The following is an 18,911-nucleotide window of genomic DNA, read 5'->3' as shown; positions in this document are numbered from 1 at the left end:
AACTGAGATGGACACAAGATTTCAGAGACTCTGATGATCCAGTTGGCTGTGGCGTCCTGATTGGTGCGCAGATTGTACCGCCCACATTGAGAACTCTGAGTGGAGTGGCAACGGAGTGTTTAGAACAAGGATGAAGGATGTTTTGGTTCTAGTTCTTGACTTGTTCCCAAGTCTGTTGAGCTCCACGAGGCATGATCTGTAATAATGAGGTTGGTAATAATTGTCACGTCTGGTTGTGATATAACTGTAAGAAACATGAATTTATAGAGCGAATATCTACTCTGCCATCACGGTGATGATTTGATATTCCAACACAAAATGCATTCCCACAGGGGAAACAGCCTCAAAACAAACTGATGGAAAATATAAAGTTAAAGAAGAACAGTGAGGAATAATAGAGTGAAACTGAGTGATCACAGCGCCGTTATATTGTCCAATGAGGTAATACCATATAATCTAATGAAGTCAGGCATTAACAAGTTGGGAACTCCTAAAGTAATCGAATAATTGCTTAAAGTTAATAAATTATCAAAAAATTATGTATTAATTAAAATTATTAATTTGAATAAACTCATTATTTATTCATTAATAATAAAAGAGGCACCACCCAGATCTGGAAATAGCTCAGTGCCAAACTATCAGTCTCATTGAAAAGGGGTTTATTTAAGTTAGTTGAACTTTCTGTGCGGAATATAGCAATCTTAAATAAAAGGGAAGGTGTGAGATCCGAGCACAGACTGTTACAAACCAGTGAATTGTCAACAATAAATACACAATAATCACTAGGAATCGTTCAATTCAGCTACCAGGCGTTTATTAACAAAAATGTATTAATTCAGTAATGATTCTGAAATCATCTCATAAATCAACACATCTAAGTATCAAGTCATATTACACGGAGATCTAATCTACTAAACAGAAAATGCTATGTACAGTGTGTGTGTGTGTGTGTGTGTGTGTGTGTGTGTGTGTGTGTGTGTGTGTGTGTGTGTGTGTGTGTGTGTGTGTGCGCGTGTGTAAAATGATCTCGAACGTCCACCAGGGGGAAGCAGACACCGGAGGGTCAACGTAATGACTGTGACGGCAGCTAGAGGGCGCCAGGCGATGCAGTGGCTCGGTGCGTCCACCGGGCAGCGTGCACACCGAGCGACTGCAATGACCCGCGCAGCCACTAGGGGCGTGCAGCGGTTGCACAGAGGGAGAAAACAATGGCTGGATGCCTCCACCGGCCGGTGGTGCAAAGAGACATTGCGATGGTTCCTTCACACAGAGATCAGAGTGACTTTTGGAGCTCCGCCTTTACCTCCGCTGTCTGAGGTGATTCACGGACAGCGTGCTGGCAATGCTAACGCCGCTCCCAGTTACTAACAAACGTGAGGTTGGTGAAGGTGCGCGCTCTACCGAGTTCTAGTTTTTTTTTTTATTTAAACATTTAAACCAGGTCACAAGAATAAAAGAGTGGAGGTAAAGCAGAGCAATCCAATCAGGAAACAGAATTCAGTGATTTGTCACAAACTCTTATTGTCTGTTTGATCACCGACTCATTAACAATGAAGACTTCCTGCAGAAGGCAGAGTGTGGTTAAACTCGAAGGGGGGGGCTATTCACTGTGACACTTCCCTCTATCTTCATGCGTTGGCAGCATGTCGGTTGTCCTCTCGCGCTCCACGGGAATGTTTCTTGTTCATCCGTCCGCCCGTCGCAGGGAAGGAATCAGACGTGTCCCCCTGCTACTCTGAAGACTTTGCTTTGATACTGGGATTCACGCACAGCGTGATCTCGCTGGAGTACTTCCTCTCGGGTTCCTCCTCTTCCCCGTCCTCCGGCTGATTGCGTAGATCCATCTCGCTGTCGCCGTGTTTCCACATCTCCGTCTCTGGGTCGTCCTGTCGCAGCCGCTGGGACCCACACCGGACAGCGCTCCTTTTCAAAACACGCAGTGACGACAAAAATCGGCCTTTAAAACCCATTTTCCAAAACAATTTATACACTTCTTAAAAACACATGGACTATTATAAACCGTCTGAAGCGATGACTCACGGTTTGTGGTACCAAACCGCTGCAGACGCCATCAGAAGAAACGCAACGACGCCCAGAATGATGAGCGCTGTCGGTCCAGCTGGTAACATCGGTAAAAAGCTGAGTTAGATTTGTGGTAATTATTCTAAAAGCAACCAAGACAAAGGAATTAGATTTCTTCTAAAAGACTCTATTTAGTGGTAACAGCTAAATACGGCTACAAAGATTCGATCACATGCCTCAAACTGTGGTTTTGAGACTTCATAAATGCTCTATGTACAACTCTGTGACCCTTTGTGGCAAATAAAAAAGCTCTTTTGGCCTTAAGAAGCTAGAAAAAAACAAAACAAATGCAACGGCTGAGGCATTGAAGGTGGGGTGAAAACGTTGCTTCAGGCTGGCGGAGCGCTGGAGCCAAACCGGATCGTACCTCCGGGTGAGTTCTCCGTAAGGATGATGACGGATCGGGTCGGCACCGGTTCAGAGGAACTGAGGACGCCGGAGGAATGGACGGCGGTCCAGAAGGTAAAGCGGACCACTGGAGGTTCGGTCGTGACGCCGTGACGAGTCGCAGGAGCGGTCGGCGGGGTCCTGGTTGGACGTGTCGTCTTCACCAGATCGGTGACGGTCAAAGTGGGCAGCTTCTGCTCGGGCGACGTAGCTGGCTCGCCGGTTGAAGACGGACTGCGTGCGGACGTGACTGGAGGCGTGACGGGTGTCTGGGTTTGGGTTCGGAGTATCGGCGTGGTGGAGGGTGTTGACGGTCGCGGCTCCGCTGGGGAGGTCGCCGTCCCGTTCAGTTCTTCGGTCGCCGGGGAAACAAAAGATGATCATTATTGCTCTGAGTTGAACTTGTCGACACGGAGACAGTTTTTGTCTTTAAGTCAAGCGTTCGTCTAATGTTTTTTTTTTAAACTTTCAATTTAATGGCGGGAAAAAAACAAAACGTACCTGACGCATTGTAGCAGAAGACGGCAAACTTGGTGTCCAGCGAAGCATGCCACGCCGCCAGCCCGGTTTGACCCTTCCCACATTTTCCGTCCGATGTGAGACGCGGGATGACGGCGATCCGCTCATCTATCCATCCAAATCTGTGCAAACGGCGATACGGGACATCGGATTGTAAATATTTTAGCATCGATGAAATATAAGTAAATGAATAAGTGAAAGGGCCAGAACGCTATGGAGGATTAAAGCAGAAGTGTCATGCCGTGACAAAAGGTCCTACACAACCAACGCCTGTTTCAACGTGTGGTGTTTTCATGACCATCACGAACTTTTAGAATCATTGAGGAAATGACCAAATATGGTCTTGACTTTAAAGACCACCTGCACAATATTTGACGTCTCAGCAGCTTTTTGCGGCTTACTTGCACGTCTCCAGGCCTTCCCGCAGCGCTCGCTCCATCTGACGTGTCGTTGCCATGGTGACGTTCAGACGCTGGCACGTTGCCCTGGCGACGCTGTAGTTGAAGGTGTATGTCCCTCCTTCGATGACCATGAAGACGCCCGCTGCTCCTCTGCGACCCTGAGAGGCGGCTGAAAGGCAAACACGTTTGAAGGGCGTCTTTAAAAAGCTCACGTCGGGTTTTACTCAGGGAAAGAGTTTGTTTTGAAGTACCCGGGTTATCGCACCACGTCAATTGTGATTTAAAGTCAGTTAAAAGCTGTGAAAATGAACTCTGGAACACGTTGCACGTTCAGGAGAAAAGAAACTCCACTTGGTTTCTCATCAGATGAAAAAGATTCTTAACAATTTTAACAAAACAAGAGTTTGGGGTAAAACATAATCTTGTTATTTATGGATTATTTATGGCTTTTTTTTTTCTTAATAACATGAGATCTTCTCTTGTTTATGTAATCTTTTTTGTATCGAACTTTTCTTTATTGATTAAGAAATCATATCAGCGTTTTTAAGAACTCATTTTAAGAGTTTGAAACGATGTAAACTTTTCTCATAATTTCATAGAATTCAAATGTTTGTGAAAACTTTTCATTAATCAATAGAAATCACTTTTTTTTTTTTTTTATTGTGAAAACTCATCTTTTCAGTTCTGAAAAATAACAACGTGATTAGTTATCATGGGAACTTTTGCTGTAAATTAGATTGTATTTTTATTCGAATAATAAATCATGTCAGGAATTTGTTGGGAATTTTTCTGATTGAAAAATGTGAACGTTTTGTAGCGACGACTCACTGGGGTAAACAAGGAGGATTTTTTTTTAGAAGGCGGAGCTTCTATTACTAGAAAAAGAGTGTTTAGGCCCCGTTTATATGACAAATGAAAATGAAAACCTTTTGATGTGTTTTGGGGGTTCTTCTACACGACGACGCTGCTCGGAGCCACTGAAAACACTACTTTTTGAAAACAGCTCCCAATGTGGAACTTTTTGAAAATACTCCAACTCCGTCTCCATGGAAACTGGGGGGGGGGGGGGGGGGGGGGGGGAATTGCAACTTTGCTGAACCATGTTACAGCCTCTGCACACGTAGTAAATAGTTCTGCTCATGTGTGACGAGCTGGACAATGAGAATAAATACTGTTCCCTGCAGAACAGCGCCAGCCAGTGGCCCAACATGAAAACTACATCGTTGTCAGCATTTCTGCCGCTGCGGTGAAACTTTTCTGAAACAAAAATGTAAAGAGGCTGTGTTTTCACTTGGAACGTTGAGTAAACGAGTGTAATTTTGTAAATATAAATGTCTTTTTTTTTTTTTTTCCAGACCGGGTAATTGTTGCTGCGTATGTGAATGCTTTAAGCTTCCGTAAATAGTCGGTGCTTGAAGCATTAAGAACATTATCTTTCCTATATAATCAGAATTCAAGTGGAATGTGATGAAGTAAACTTTTGTTTTTGAAACACTTTGTTTTTTAGTTTCACAGAGTCTTCAAGGATCTTTAATTCTTTCAGAGGCGAAACCCTAACCCTCCGTATGCCTCGACAGACCTCTCTAGACCTTCCTTCTGATTTCTTTTATTAAGGTTTATACCGTTTTTTCGAGTGCAGGGGATCACGTCCACAGACAATGGATTTCAGTATTTTCACTGCAATTCAGGCCGAGCATTCTCCAGATCTATTCTGCTTGTATGAAACCGCTGGAGGAGGGATGGCCATAAGATTTTAGTGAATCGGGCACATTCGGCCTAATTCTATCTGGAGTTGGTCGGACCAGTGAAATAGTGTCATACCGTAACCTAGAACCTAGAACCTATAATAACCTTTGAATTTCAATGTGGGAGATCAATTAAGCACCTCTCTGCCCATAAAGGAGGAGCCGCCCGGACACAAGAGGTGAGGCGGGAGAAACACAGGCATCGTTTTTTTTTGTTTTTTTTACTTCATAAAATATGTGGACTGAAAAGTCAACATCCGCCTGTGTGCCTCTGTGTGGGAACCTGATGGTGGCGGCGCTGGACTGCCGCATTCACCTTTAAAGGTTGTCGTGGGACCGAGTATGCAGTGTGAGAATGTCTATATTTTCACAAAACGAAACAATTTCTACGCAAAATGACAACAATCTCGACATAAAGTAAATTCTAACGGGACTTTCTGTTGCAAAATACAATGAAAAGTCCCCACAACTGTTGCATTATGCATGTTTTTATAAACTCTTGACTTTGCCAACTTTTACGGCAGCATCGCCGTCAGCTCCGCTCGGGCCTCGGTGTTGCCTTGTGTCCACTCTTAAGAAATTTGTTTTTAAAAAAAATCTTTTCTTTGACGTTTTCACACTTTGCTTGGTGGTTTGGCGGCCGGATTGGAGCCGGATGTTTGACACCCCTAACGTAAAGTTACAGATCCCTGTTATTGTTATTTACCTAGTACGAAGTGACGCAGTCATGAGTTGAACTCCCTGGTGTCGTGGGGGACAAAAACAAGACGGAGACACGTGCCATTGGACGACGCTGATACCAAACGATTGCAGTAAAATCTGTTTGGATTTATTGAACCACGTCGAGAAAAGGTTCTCACCGGCAGCAAACACACTGAGCATTAAAGAGAAGCTGATTGAGCCGGATTGTCAGAAAAGGAGCCTTACCTGCGGTCAGTCTGGAGGCGGAGGTCAGCAGAACTGCGGCCAAACACGGAAGCCAAAATGGGGTAAAAGCGAAAAGCTTCACCATGTTTGGAGTGTAACACGGAGAACGTGAGGCGGGTGGGAGCGCAGCACCGAGAGACTGAGACCAGGACAGAATGGGATGCGGACGAGGAGAGGAAACAGGAAAAGTGGGGTGAAATCTGCAGGCCGGCCTGTTGTGAGATAACGCTTCCCCAGGAGAGGGAGGGACGTCAGAGTGTTTGATCCGCGGGGTCCAGGCTCTCGGACCGAATCGTCGAGACGTCGCGACGTCGTGACATCGTGACATCGTGACATCGTGACATCGTGACATCTGCATCATCTTGAGGGTTTTCCAGGTGATGCTGAATCAGCTCTCACAGGAAGTGTGAGGCCTCGAGGTTGTGACGGGGGGCTCAGCGGTGATGTGCCGCAGGCCGCTGGAAGCTGCATGCCAACTCCGCTCTTGTTTTCAACAGTTTTTCTGCTGCGTCAGCATCATCGCGTTCGGCCGTGGCCACTCGCCCAGGCCGAGAGGAAAGGGAACTTCCTCCGTGTCGTTCCTGCGCCTCCATCATTCAATATTGATGTGTGTGTAGGTGTGGAAAGTTTGATCAACTTGGAGTCACCGTGGTTACTGGAGCCCATTCCAGAAAACACACTTCACTCTCTACACTCACTGAATACCTCTAACGCCTGTTTTCGCACTTGCGGGAGGACAAAACCTGCGCATGCACAGGGAGGACATGCAATCAAACCCTAATCTCGGAATCAAACAGGGCATCTCCTTGCTGTGAGGTGTGAGTGCTAACCACTGAACCGATATGTGGAGAAATTAACCAGAGACCATGAATACACACGCTTCATACAAGCTGAAGAGGCTGTTTCAACAGACCAACGGATTTCAGAGCAAGAACACGATCGTCGTATCACATTTTGTCATGATGCATGTTTACCTGAAGATGTGCAGACGTACTGCTCAGTGGTACCACGGTGAGAAAGCAGAGGAGGGCAAACAGCACACAGTCTGACTGGACCATGCCTGACAGTCAAAACCGAGGGCGTGAAAAATCACAGCCCCGTCAAAATACACACAATAATCGAATTACAGCTAATTACATCCCACGTTTTCCTTCAGATGTGAGCTGGAGGCTCAGACGCAAGTAGGTTGCCATGGCGATGCAAATTAAATACTGACATATATCAGTGTACACAAAAGATTCAGGCACCCTCACACAAAATATATTACAGGAGCTGAAACATACAGATAGCCTGTTAGTGTACACACACACGTACACACGTACACACACACACACACACACACACACACACACACACATTTAAATTAGCATATAAAGGGAGGTTTGCGCTAATCGAGGTGTGCACACAAATATTATTGGACAATCAATGTTTGCAAATCTACTGTATACACACAAAAGCAGTAGATTAGAGTCACACATTGATCCACGCACTAATCTGAGAACACACACACACACACACGCACACACACACACACACACACACACACACACAAATCTAAAGACAAACATAAAACTATCCACGCGCAGATACAAATCCTCACTATATGAGCACAGCTGGGTACTTTTCTCTTTTGTCTCACATCGTCACAGAAGGAAAACAGCGTCTCGTCTCGCGGAACACATCAAAGAGCCAAACCCGCCCGCGAGCGGCGGCGTCTTTCATCTGTTGACTTGTTCAGTGTGAGGAGCACAGCAGGAGATGTTCGACTGCACCGGGTCACACTCCTTCATCACAACCCAAGAGCATCATTGTGAGCGGTACCACAGTTTCATATGGGATCATAAAGAAAACAAAGCAGTTATTTCCCCCGTGATTATTTCTTTTTGTAATATTTAAAGGCTACAAGATGAGATTAGTATAATTCACCTCTCTGAACTGAAAAAGACTAAAGACAAATGAGTCTTATTAACCACATTTAATTGGGGAACTGGTTTAAATGCTAAACTCTGCACATCTTGCACATGTGCCAGTCGATGGACTCTCAGTGACCCTCAGTCCATAATCTCCTGGGACTTGGTAGTTTTATAGTTCTTCTCCTCCTTCTTTTGGGTTTATCAGCAGTTTGCATCGATAAAGTTGCATTACCGCCATCTGCTGGTTCTACGTATCGACATTGTTTCCCGCCGCTCTCGTCGTCCCTGATGACTGTTTTCCAGTTTGAATCCTGCGGTATTAAAAGAAATCCACTGTAAAAACTTGCGAAGACCTCGGTGACAAGGGAGACGCTAAAAAGACACTTTATTCTGTAACTTGCGTGAAATCAGGGAGTTAATGAACACGATCGTGTCACACAGGTCTGATACATTCGCAGCTGTTTCCCTGTAGAAGCGGCGGCTCAGAAAGTAAACGATACGGCGGTGAAATCAATCTCCGGCCGAGTGAAATCAGACGTGTGTTGTGACTCCCGGTGTCAAACTCTTCAACGAGTTAATCTGGTTCCTCGAGTGTGACACGTGTAGTCTTGTCTCGCAGAATGAGATTCGTTTTCAATTTAAATAACCACCACAGAGCACATTTTTTAACCTCTTTCTCCACGCTGTCAGATCTTCTCACAAACCTCTCCACTACCGGCCTCGCAGCCTCTTGGCGTTCCACATTTCTTGTGTTGGAGGCGCTCAAACCGGGCGGCCCCTCAATCACAGCCCCGCATGCTCCTCTAATCTGTGGCGCTCGGCTTCAGGAAACCCCAAACGGGATCCGGCGGAGGAGCGTTAGCGTGGGAAGTGACCGCGCTCTGTTGTGTTTGCAGCCGCTTTATCGTCACGCGTTGACAGCCAGGATGTTTCGATGCACAGCAGGACGAGAGGGTTCAGCGTGTCCCACTTTCATGACTCAGTGAGGAGTCGTGTGAATAATGGAGCTTCCCCTCCGTCGGCTCGGCGCTGCACGCTGCGGTGGGTAACTGGGTCTCCGGGCTGTAAAGGACACCGGGGATGTTAAAAACTGACGGGAGCTGCAGGAGAAGCTAATTGGTCACAGCTCCCTGGATAGCAGGGACCTCGCTGCAGAGATGAAAGTGTGACCGTCTCCTCATGCTGTGGACAAGTGAACTGTACTTGAAAGACTTTTCTGAGGTCACTGATCCAAAACCAATTACAGACTCTTTTTTTTACCCCCCCCCCGCCCCAGGCACAATCCTCAAATGTCAGATTTCTCCTACACGCCTGTTTTAAAGAAATATAGATTCAGTTAATGAGGTTGTTGGCGACTTCTACCCATGAATGAAGAGCACACACTTTGATTTTTACTTTTAACTTGTGTGTATCTGTTGATCATTAGCAGCCCCCGTTGCTTGATGTAGTAAGAGGAAGACCACAGGACAGATTCAGGAGGGGGTAGAAAGAGATTTAAGGTACGTGTTCTATTTATGGGAGGCTTTTAAAAGCCTGTGTTCGCCACATGGCGCATGTTCAGCAAGCTGTGTCATTATATATTCCCTTTAATAAATACAAATATGTATTTAGGGTTAAGTTACGCTTGAGAAATGCTGTCTGGCAGTACACTCCTGTTGCAGGGTGCATGTTCTACCTTATACCCGATCCGAATACGTACACAATAGATCCACCACTGACCATAGAGGTATGTGGTATGGTTGACAATGGTTGTCAAATCCACCTATGCCCTGTGAAACAAAACAAAACAAAACAGTTGATATATATGTTAACTATGTTTTTATTTATTTATTTATTTATTTATTTTTGAATAAACGATATACTTTTAACACGAATGCTTAAACATTTTAATTTTGTGACATAAATGAATGAAATGCTGACTCACCCGTTTTTCAAAACAAACAAAATACAGAGGGCTTTGCAAAAGTCTCTCCTCTGGAAAAAAAAAAATGATTGAGATGAAATCAATCAACAGTACAAACAATGTGAAAGTCAAATGACTGTTGCTCTTTTACAGCATCTTTAAAGACGTAGAGAAAACTGACAATGCAGACATCTTTTGCTTTTTGGGCAGCAGAATTGTAGAACTGATTCGTTAGTACATGTGATATTCATTGATTCTTCCCCGGCTGTCAGTTTTCAACCTGGGAGGACAGAATGTAAAGAAGGAAATCATATTTGCTGATGTGTATTTTCACATTTTCTCATTGTGATGGGCTTCCTGTTACCAAAACATGGAGACTGTTGCTTCTGTCTCATTACAGGGTTGTCCTATCATGTTACTCGATGAATAATGCATGCTGCTCAGCTGGTGATTGGATCCACACAGTCAACTTCACATGAAACTGAGAACTTCATTCAGGTCGGTGTCCTGACTACCCCCGGAGTAACATCACGGTCACGGTGACGGAATCTGTTTGTCTTGAAGATGTCCCTCAGGGCAAAGTCGCACACGGACCTGGAGATGACTGGGAGATCCCCACTGGACGACGGCATGTACAAATCTCTCTCCATGAGCAGCAGTAACATTAACGGAGGCAGCCGGTTTGGGAACGGGGTGATAGAGGAGGTGAAAGTCCTGTCGAGGCCGTGCAGGAGGCCGGTGCGGGCCGTCCGGCCGGTCAGCGCCGCCAGCTCCAACAGCTCCTTCCTCCAGATCAACCATCTGCAAGGAGAGCTGGTCAGGAAGAGGAAGGTACGGGCGGGGAAGCGGGGGGTGACCTTTTCATTTCTGGAGGACAAGTTAGTAATCTGCTAATGGTGAAGTTAATATATAAGGGAGTTTTGGGTGCGTTTTTAGACAATAGGAGACAAACTCAAGTACCGATACTGGTGTTGGGTATCGGCTACGGTACTGCACGAAGTACTCATGAAAGCTCCTGATACAACCGAGTATTACGAGGTTCAGAGATTCTTTGATACTAATTAGAAAAACAAAAGTAACAAACTGGATTTTATGTTCTGGCAAAGTATCAAGAGGAGGAGAATGATCGTTTGTACAACACCAGCAACTTAGGCCCCGTTTACACGAGACGTTTCACGTGACAACACCTTAAGTTGCATTTACACTGCAGCAGCGGACACATTGACAAGGATGTAGTTAGTATGCCGGGCCACGGGAGGGCGCTGTTGCTTGTTTTTGTAATGAAATCACACAGACATGTGGGCAGAGAACAAACAATACGCTGTAAATGTAAACGAAATCGTGAGAACCCCAACATTTGTATGAATTGATGACGAATCGGATGCTATTAGGGGTGAATCACAACAATAAAACTACTGAAGTGGACAATAAAACTGGAATACAGACTGTGAGTAATGTCACTACGGGGGCCGCCATGTTTGTTTACACGTGCTTCAGCAGAAGGAACTATTCACCAGGGCAGAGGTGCACATGCACTGTAACAGCGTTCCGTAGCCTCCGGCGGTCTCTACAGGGGAGAATCAGGCCTGTGAGAGGAAAGTTCTTGGGAGCCGGTTTTAAAAAAATCACAGATGCAGTGGATCCAAACACCGGTGTCGTGTTAACAGACCCCACGAAAGTGAAAAAAGTTTTGCGGATACACTCGTTTTCGTTATCATGTAAACGGGGCATTGATCAGTAGAGACATTTAGACCAGCAGAGTTAGCCCAGTTTCGCTCATTTGTTTAACTGCTCAGCACGTAACGCTGAGTCGCGCCACATGCTTCATGCTAAAGAGATTCAGGGCTCAAACACCAGTGATGCTTCATGCTATATGCTAAAGAGTTCAGGGCTCATACACCAGCGATGCTACATGCTAAAGAGTTTCAGGGCTCAAACATCAGTGATGCTACATGCTATATGCTAAAGAGTTCAGGGCTCATACACCAGCGATGCTACATGCTAAACATGATTACTGAGACACTCATTGACAGTGGAATTTAAAAGTGATATGAACACACACCCATTACATCACATTTTCAGACAAAATAAAAAGCATAAGGAAAGTATGTTTCATGGTTGAGGAGCTTTATATCAAGGTGCATTTATATGTTCTGTGTGAAAACGTCCTGCATCTTACAGCATTCATCCAAAATCAATACCTGATATGAAACAAAGAACGTGAGTTTTGAGTTAATCGGGACTTCAGATGTGTTCTGTTGGTCCATCACAGGTCACAACCATCACAGGACAAAGACAGAGAGAGACACATTCACAAATCCAGGAAATCTAGTATCACCAATTAACCCAAAACCCTAGATTTTGAACTGTGGGAGGAAACTACAGTACTTGAGGAAAACCCACACAACCACAGGGCAAACATGCAAAAGCTCCCAAACCTAGAATCAAGCTGGAAATCTTTGGAGACGGTTCATATGAGTTGGGTTAAAGTATGTATGGTACTTGTGGATTGACAGCTGTTGTTTATCACACAGCTGCTCTTTGGTTTGGTTTGAGTTGTAAGTTCCTACGTTAGTTCTTTCTCCATTTGTCCATCCACCTCTGATCCAATACAGGGTCGCGGGATGTGGAGTTGATTCCACTAACAATGGGCAAAGGCAGGGTACATCCTGGGCAGGTCATCGGTCCATCACAATGCAAAGACCGAGAGATGGATGGTCGAGCATACTCACTTTCACATCTACAGGCAGATTCTGGTCAAAAGTTGAAGTTTGTGGACTGTGGGAAAAAAAACTGATATGGCCACCTGGAGAAATAAGGCGAGACTGGTAACCAGTCATTTCCAAGAAGAAATAAAAGCATTGCCCCATATTTCATTGACCAGAAAACAGTAACTTCTTAGCAAAGTTTAAACAAGGCTTGTCAAACACATTTTACTTCAGGAACCACATACAGCTGTACAATCGTGCCATAATAACCTTTAAATTTAAATTTTAATGTAAAATGTCTTGTTCTGATGCTGAGTATACCTGATGAAATGGCTCTACTTTCACAAAAACCAAGCAATTACTACTGAAAATGACTATAATCTCAACATGAAACTGATTTTACATGAAACCTTCTGGCCCAAAATACAGTGGAATTTCATAAAAAGTTTCCCGTCCCTGTTTTTTAAAAAAAAAAATAATAATGTTTTCAGCCTCCTAAAACGCAGCGCCATGCGGCTGATGGCCCAATAACAATGCGGTTACGTGAAACAGCGTTGTGGACAGTCCCTTACTACTTTGAAAGCCACCGCAGAGGCAGCAGGGTGTTGAAAAGGGCATGAAAGTCTCCAATTAAACCAAATAGATGGAGTTACTGGGCAAAATGTTCAGGCAGTTATGTAACAAATGGTGTGAAGAGAAAATGCCTTCAAAAATAAAAGCATTATTAATGTAAAATACCTTCCAGAACCTTTTTTTTTTTTTCCTTTCCAGTACTTTTTTTGTGCACTGTTTCTGAAGTAACTCAGCGGGGGAAAACAAACCGTCTATCTTCTGTTTGACTCGGTGATATCCTTCAGAGTCTTCCTGGAACCCCCGACAGACTCCACCCTTGCTGGCTCAGACCCTCTGCATCGGCCACAGTATCACTCCCGGCACTCGGCGTTCCCCTTTACACTGATGACATTGGCTGCAGTTGCTTTACTTGACTGATATGTTGCGTGAAAGTTCTGCACAGTATTGTGCATCGGACGTTCCAATCGTTACCGCACACATTCCAGCAAAGGTTGAGATTTTAACATTGGGTGCACGAGCACTTGCCTAACTTCTCAATTATCTGCCGACTCGACGCCAAGGATAAGTTAACGTGTTTATATAAAGTATGTAGTGTTCATTTGCAGATAAGCTTGACAAGAGCTTATACGTGTCTAAAGCTGGTAGCTGTTCAAGTCTCAAAGGTTTGCTATCGGAGTGTTTTATTATCTGCCAGAAACACTTACTATATTTTGAAGGCCCGACTTTGTGGTTTATTTTTTTTTTTTCTCTGCTCAAGTGGATTTGAAAATATTGGATCAAGAACTTGCTGAAGCTTTGCCACTAATTCCATGAAAGTTCTCAGTTACTAAACTCACTTCATCCAATAACGAAGCTTTATAATATTATAATAGTTATAATTGCTTCATATACTTGGTAACAAAGTTGGGCCGTTCTTCAGGCTGTGTAAAAACAGAAAAATGAACACCTATGAGAGCCGGAATAACATAATTTCACCTTTCAGCTCCTGGATTTGCAGTTTGGCTTCTCAAGACTGAATAAATTCTCCTCATAAGATAACACACACCATGGAATAGATTATAGAGCAGACTTGGGGCCAACAGAGGGAAAAACTTTGGCTTTAATCATCGAGAACTCCAAGATGTCACTATTTCTTACAGTCACTTAATTCATCACGATCCAAGTTTGTATCTTCAGGACTTAATCTCTTGTGTCGATACCGTGTCCTTTTGTCAGGAATGCGAAGACCTGAAGAAAGAAAACAAGTTCTTATCTAACGAGATCCACATGGAGTGGATCGTCATGCGCACGGAGAACGAGTTGACCATGAGGAACCTGAGGAACCTGAACCAGGAGCTGCAGGCGCAAGTCAGAGAGGTAACGCTAACGACGCCGGTCGGACACAGAGCGCCGCTCAGAGGATCCGCGAGGGTCTCCATGAGGCCGGCGACATCGGAGTCGGTCTGTTGGGGTTTTCAGTCGATGATAGTTAAATCAATAGGTTCACTTCAAACCTCTTGACCTGTGAATCTGACGGGACCCGTAAATACACCGACGCCTCATGGCAATGCAGATAAAATCATCCACGCTTTGGAAATGGTTCAAGTTTTACTCCTTGAACTTTTGTAGTAACGAGTCCCTAAAGGTGCAAACATGATTCACATGTTCACTGGTGTGAAGTGACATCTTGGAAAAATCTTCTTTTTTTTTTTTTCAAACGTAGTAATTCAAACGGATCTATAATGTTTGTCCACTCGGTGGTACGCACCATGTATGAACTCACTAAACACGAAACATAACACCTCCACCGGTTCACTTCAAATTAAAGTTCACTCAATCCGGCTGAGGTTTGGTATAAATGATATTATATTTACATTTTCAGAAATGCAATATGTTTTTGGTAGTCATGAAAAGACCTTGATTTTAACAACAGAAGTGGAGCTTTGTTGAGACACAAGACCTGAGGTATTACTAATCTGGCCCTGTAATATTACCAGTAGGGTTCATAGTTTAAGTTTATAGTTCGAGTACTAACCTTCTGCTTGCAGATACCAAGTACCGATATGAGTACTTATTAAATCATTTAATTTAAAAGCCATTAAGCCTAACTAATGGGCGACATCGTTCTAACTCTGCTGGTCCAAATGTCTCTGGTGATTAAGTTACTGGTGATTAAGTTACTGGTGTTGTACGAAGTATCTTTGACCTCCTCTTGATATTTTGGCAGAACATAATACACTGTACAGTTGGTCTGACTTTTGTAATTCTCAATAGTACTAAAGACCTGACCCCAGTATCAGTGAGTTCTGAGTTATGAATATTCAATATAAAAGTGTGAAGGAGTTTTGTACCTTTGACCTGAGGCTCAACTGAGTTTCCCAATCCCAAGGTTGTTGGTTCAATCCTAATCTGTCAGCAGCTGCTTCAGTTATCCTGACCTCACACACTCTCTCTCTCTCTCTCTCTCTCTCTCTCTCTCTCTCTCTGCGACCTCCGTCAGCTGAAGCAGAAGATGTACCAGAGCCAGCAGAGAGCCACTTTGTGCACGCGAGCTGCAGACGACGCTGAGGCGTCCCGAGGCGAGGCGGAGAAGAGCCGGGCGCTGGCCGAGGCCCGAGCCCTGGGCTCCCAGAGAGAGAGGGAGGCGGCCCAGGCGGACCGTGGACGCATGAGTGACGAGCTCAGGCAGCTTAAGAAGGAGGTACACACACACACACACACACACACACACACACACACACACACACACACACACACACACACACACACACACACACACACACACACACACACACACACACACACACACACACACACACACACACACACACACGGGATGTGAGCGAATGTGTTTGGCTATTTGAAATTAAAGTTTTTAAAGAGTGTGATGTAACAAGGCAGCTTTGTTTTGAATGACTTTCTCCATCCATCCATCCATCCATCCATCCATCCATCCATCCATCCATCCATCCATCCATCCAGTTATGGCCAAATGAAGCGTCATGAAGCTTCATGAACCACTTTCTTAATTTCCTGACTCCACCAGATGGCGCTCTTGGTTTGAAGATAGAGGCTGAAGTACTGGGAATGAAGTGTGTTTTCAAACTATTGTTGAACAGACAGCGCCATCTAGTGGCCCCAGAAAATAGACAGTGGTTCATGAAGCTTCATTTGGCAATACATCCCACCATCCATCATTCATGAAAAGGATGGAATATTGTCTGTCTGTGAACCCCCCCCCCCCCAGCACACAGATCTACAGCTGTTACAGGCCCAGACAGAGAAGAACTATTTTGAAGCCAAGCTGAAGCTGGACCGGGTCAGCGGGGAGAAACAGGTCCTGCAGCAGGAGAACCGCAGCCTGGAGGCCGACAGAAACGACCTCCGGCACAAGCTGAGGCAAATCACACAGGAGAACGTCCAAATCAAAGAAAGGCGAGTGCATTCGACCAGCTCTGAAACCTGAACGAGGATCACACTTGGGTACTGCTCAGCCTTTTAATTTGATTAGAATTGTAGACTTTTCATTATGAGATACATCAACAATGAGCAGAATTACAATCAGTATATGTCCCGGCCCGGCTGCACTGCACATGAGACCAGCTGGTGACTCCAACTTATACCCCCAAGTGTCAATGTGAGTCTGTCTCTCTGTATTTGTCCTGTGACAGACGGCTGTCCAGGGTCACAGACTTTAGAAACTTCATGGATAAATTCCTACAGTCAGATTCCCAGGATATTACACTCAATACATAACCGTCTCCACTGTGCACTCTACTCTTGGACTGTACAATATTTTCTTTTCTGTAACTATCTGGACTGTAAGCTGCTCCCGGATCCAGCCTCCTCACCACAGGGACTTTAGGATTTTAGTATAAAATTCAATTGTTCCTTGTCACGAATTTTACCAAAGTATTTAAAGCAATTCCATCACCACTGATTCATTTGATTCAAAACATCTTACAATATTCGAATGTGTTTCCAGAATTGGTCTCTTAAAGGCAAACGGATGTAACAAACAAGTATTTAAATCAAAAATGTTTCACAACTACGAAAGACAAATTCAGAGACATTTGACTGACCTGGAAACTCTTTCAAAGTTGGAAAAAGCACAAAGTGTTTTGTTAAAGGGCCAGTTCCACCGAAGGTTAAAGGAAACACATTTTACATTTTTTTTTTACAGTTGACGAAGTCTTAAAAAATACATTTAGCTATGAATTTAATCCCCGTTCATTTTGAAATGAATCAAATCCTTAGAAGATTTGTTTTTCTTCTGTCCTCTATCAAAGACATTTTGGGATCATACTAAAGGTTGGATCTATCTCCAGATCAATAATGTTAACAATTTAGACCTCTGTGATATTTTATACTATAAAAAGCATTCAGACCCAGAGTTATCTAACAGTATTAATATACTTCTTTTGTCGGGAAAATATAATTTACATTGTAATCAATGGAGGAATAAGAAACCCTCCTTCAACTGCTTTAAAAATGAGTTTATACTCTTTAACTGCGGTTGCACTACTGTTTTACATGTATTTACCGGTACATGGATATTGCACTATGTTTTGGCATTTGTGAGCTCAAACTCAGGTTTAAGAAAAGTTTATTCTTTTTTCAGTTTCACCCATACCAGGTAGTACATTAAAAAGTTGTCCTACATTTACTGCGTTGGTGTTTTTTTCCTGTTTCACAAAGGTTTAAGCAGTACCAGATGAAGCCATGATAGCAATGATTTATACAACCAAGTGGGTATGCAGTTCTTAAGAATTGGAAGAAAAACGCCATATCTTTTTTTAAACACTGCGGTATAGGCAAGTATCGGTGTCGACAAGTATCGGTATCGGCCGATATTATGCGACCGGGTATCGGTATCGGTACACAAAATTGGTATCGGAAGAACACTAATACAAGGTTTTTGGACCAAACTGACCAGGTGAAAGTGTTGACCCCTTTAAACAAGATTCACTTCAAAGCCTCCATCCGTCACCAGATCTCCATCTTCTGTTTGCAGTGAAATCGGCTTGAGGCACAGAGTGACGGCGCTGGACGAGGACGGCAGAAAAGCCAAGCAGGGTCAGCGCGAGGCCGAGGCCGAGCGGCGGCAGGTGGAGAAGGAGAGGCAGGAGAGGGCGGCCGAGTGCCTGAGCTGGAGAGAGAGGCACCAGGAGCTGGCCGACAGGCTCCGAGCCCAGGAGGACCTGAGAGCGCTGAGGCAGAACAAAGCAGTAAATAGTTTCCTTTCAAAACGACCTCCTCATCGTCACAACCGCGCCACGCTTCCACCTCTTGCTTAAGCCCCGTTTACACGTTGCAGGCGAAAACGCATCGTTCTTGAAAAGTTTGAGAAAAGTTTGACGTTTACACGGCCAGGTTTTGAAGACGATGTCCATTTACATGCTGGAAAGCATGATGAGTCGGCACTGTTGCTTGTTTTTTTTTTAATGAAAACACACAAACATGCGTGTGGAGAACATCACTCTACAAGCAGAAACAGTAGCGAGTACACACACACTTGTATGGACAGACGTTAGATTACTATTACGGTGACTCTTAGCTCTCGAACTATCAAGTCCCAAGAGAACTTGGACTGGGAGTGATGACACTACGGATGCAAATCTTGTTGTTATTGTCTATTTGTACTCTACGCGCACATGCAATAACAACTCTTTATCATTGTGCTCATGAGTCGTAGCAGCGTTTCAGAAAAATTGTGTTTCCCCACCGTTTCCATGGAGACGGAGAGGGCACCGGCAAAAAAGTAGGGTTTTCAG

General features: G+C 44.3%; 1 protein-coding gene across 1 annotated transcript; it reads right to left on the bottom strand.

Annotated features, from left to right (window-relative positions):
- Nucleotides 1–799: 799 nt before the first annotated feature.
- Nucleotides 800–6,195, bottom strand: lyve1b (lymphatic vessel endothelial hyaluronic receptor 1b). The gene is made up of 6 exons (XM_080475839.1): nucleotides 6,062–6,195; nucleotides 3,390–3,558; nucleotides 2,971–3,110; nucleotides 2,450–2,821; nucleotides 2,041–2,119; nucleotides 800–1,923 (listed from the first exon to the last, which is right to left on the bottom strand). The coding sequence occupies exons 1-6, from the start codon at nucleotides 6,144–6,146 to the stop codon at nucleotides 1,731–1,733; spliced, it is 1,038 nt and encodes a 345-aa protein (XP_080331965.1). The 5' UTR covers nucleotides 6,147–6,195; the 3' UTR covers nucleotides 800–1,730.
- Between the last annotated feature and the right edge of the window lie 12,716 nt (nucleotides 6,196–18,911).

This window comes from Lipophrys pholis, assembly GCF_963383615.2.
Source record: "Lipophrys pholis genome assembly, chromosome: 11".
In the NCBI taxonomy this organism is placed as follows: Eukaryota; Metazoa; Chordata; class Actinopteri; order Blenniiformes; family Blenniidae; genus Lipophrys; species Lipophrys pholis.
This window is presented reverse-complemented; position numbering and strand designations above follow the sequence as displayed.

Bases quoted from the DNA above. Each gene is read 5' to 3' on its own strand.
- lyve1b (XM_080475839.1), bottom strand. From the start codon at position 6,146: ATGGTGAAGCTTTTCGCTTTTACCCCATTTTGGCTTCCGTGTTTGGCC. The intron at 2,822-2,970 runs GTACGTTTTGTT...CGGCGACCGAAG, and splicing joins CTTCTGCTACAATGCGTCAG to AACTGAACGGGACGGCGACC. The intron at 2,120-2,449 runs GTACGATCCGGT...CGATGTTACCAG, and splicing joins TACGGAGAACTCACCCGGAG to CTGGACCGACAGCGCTCATC.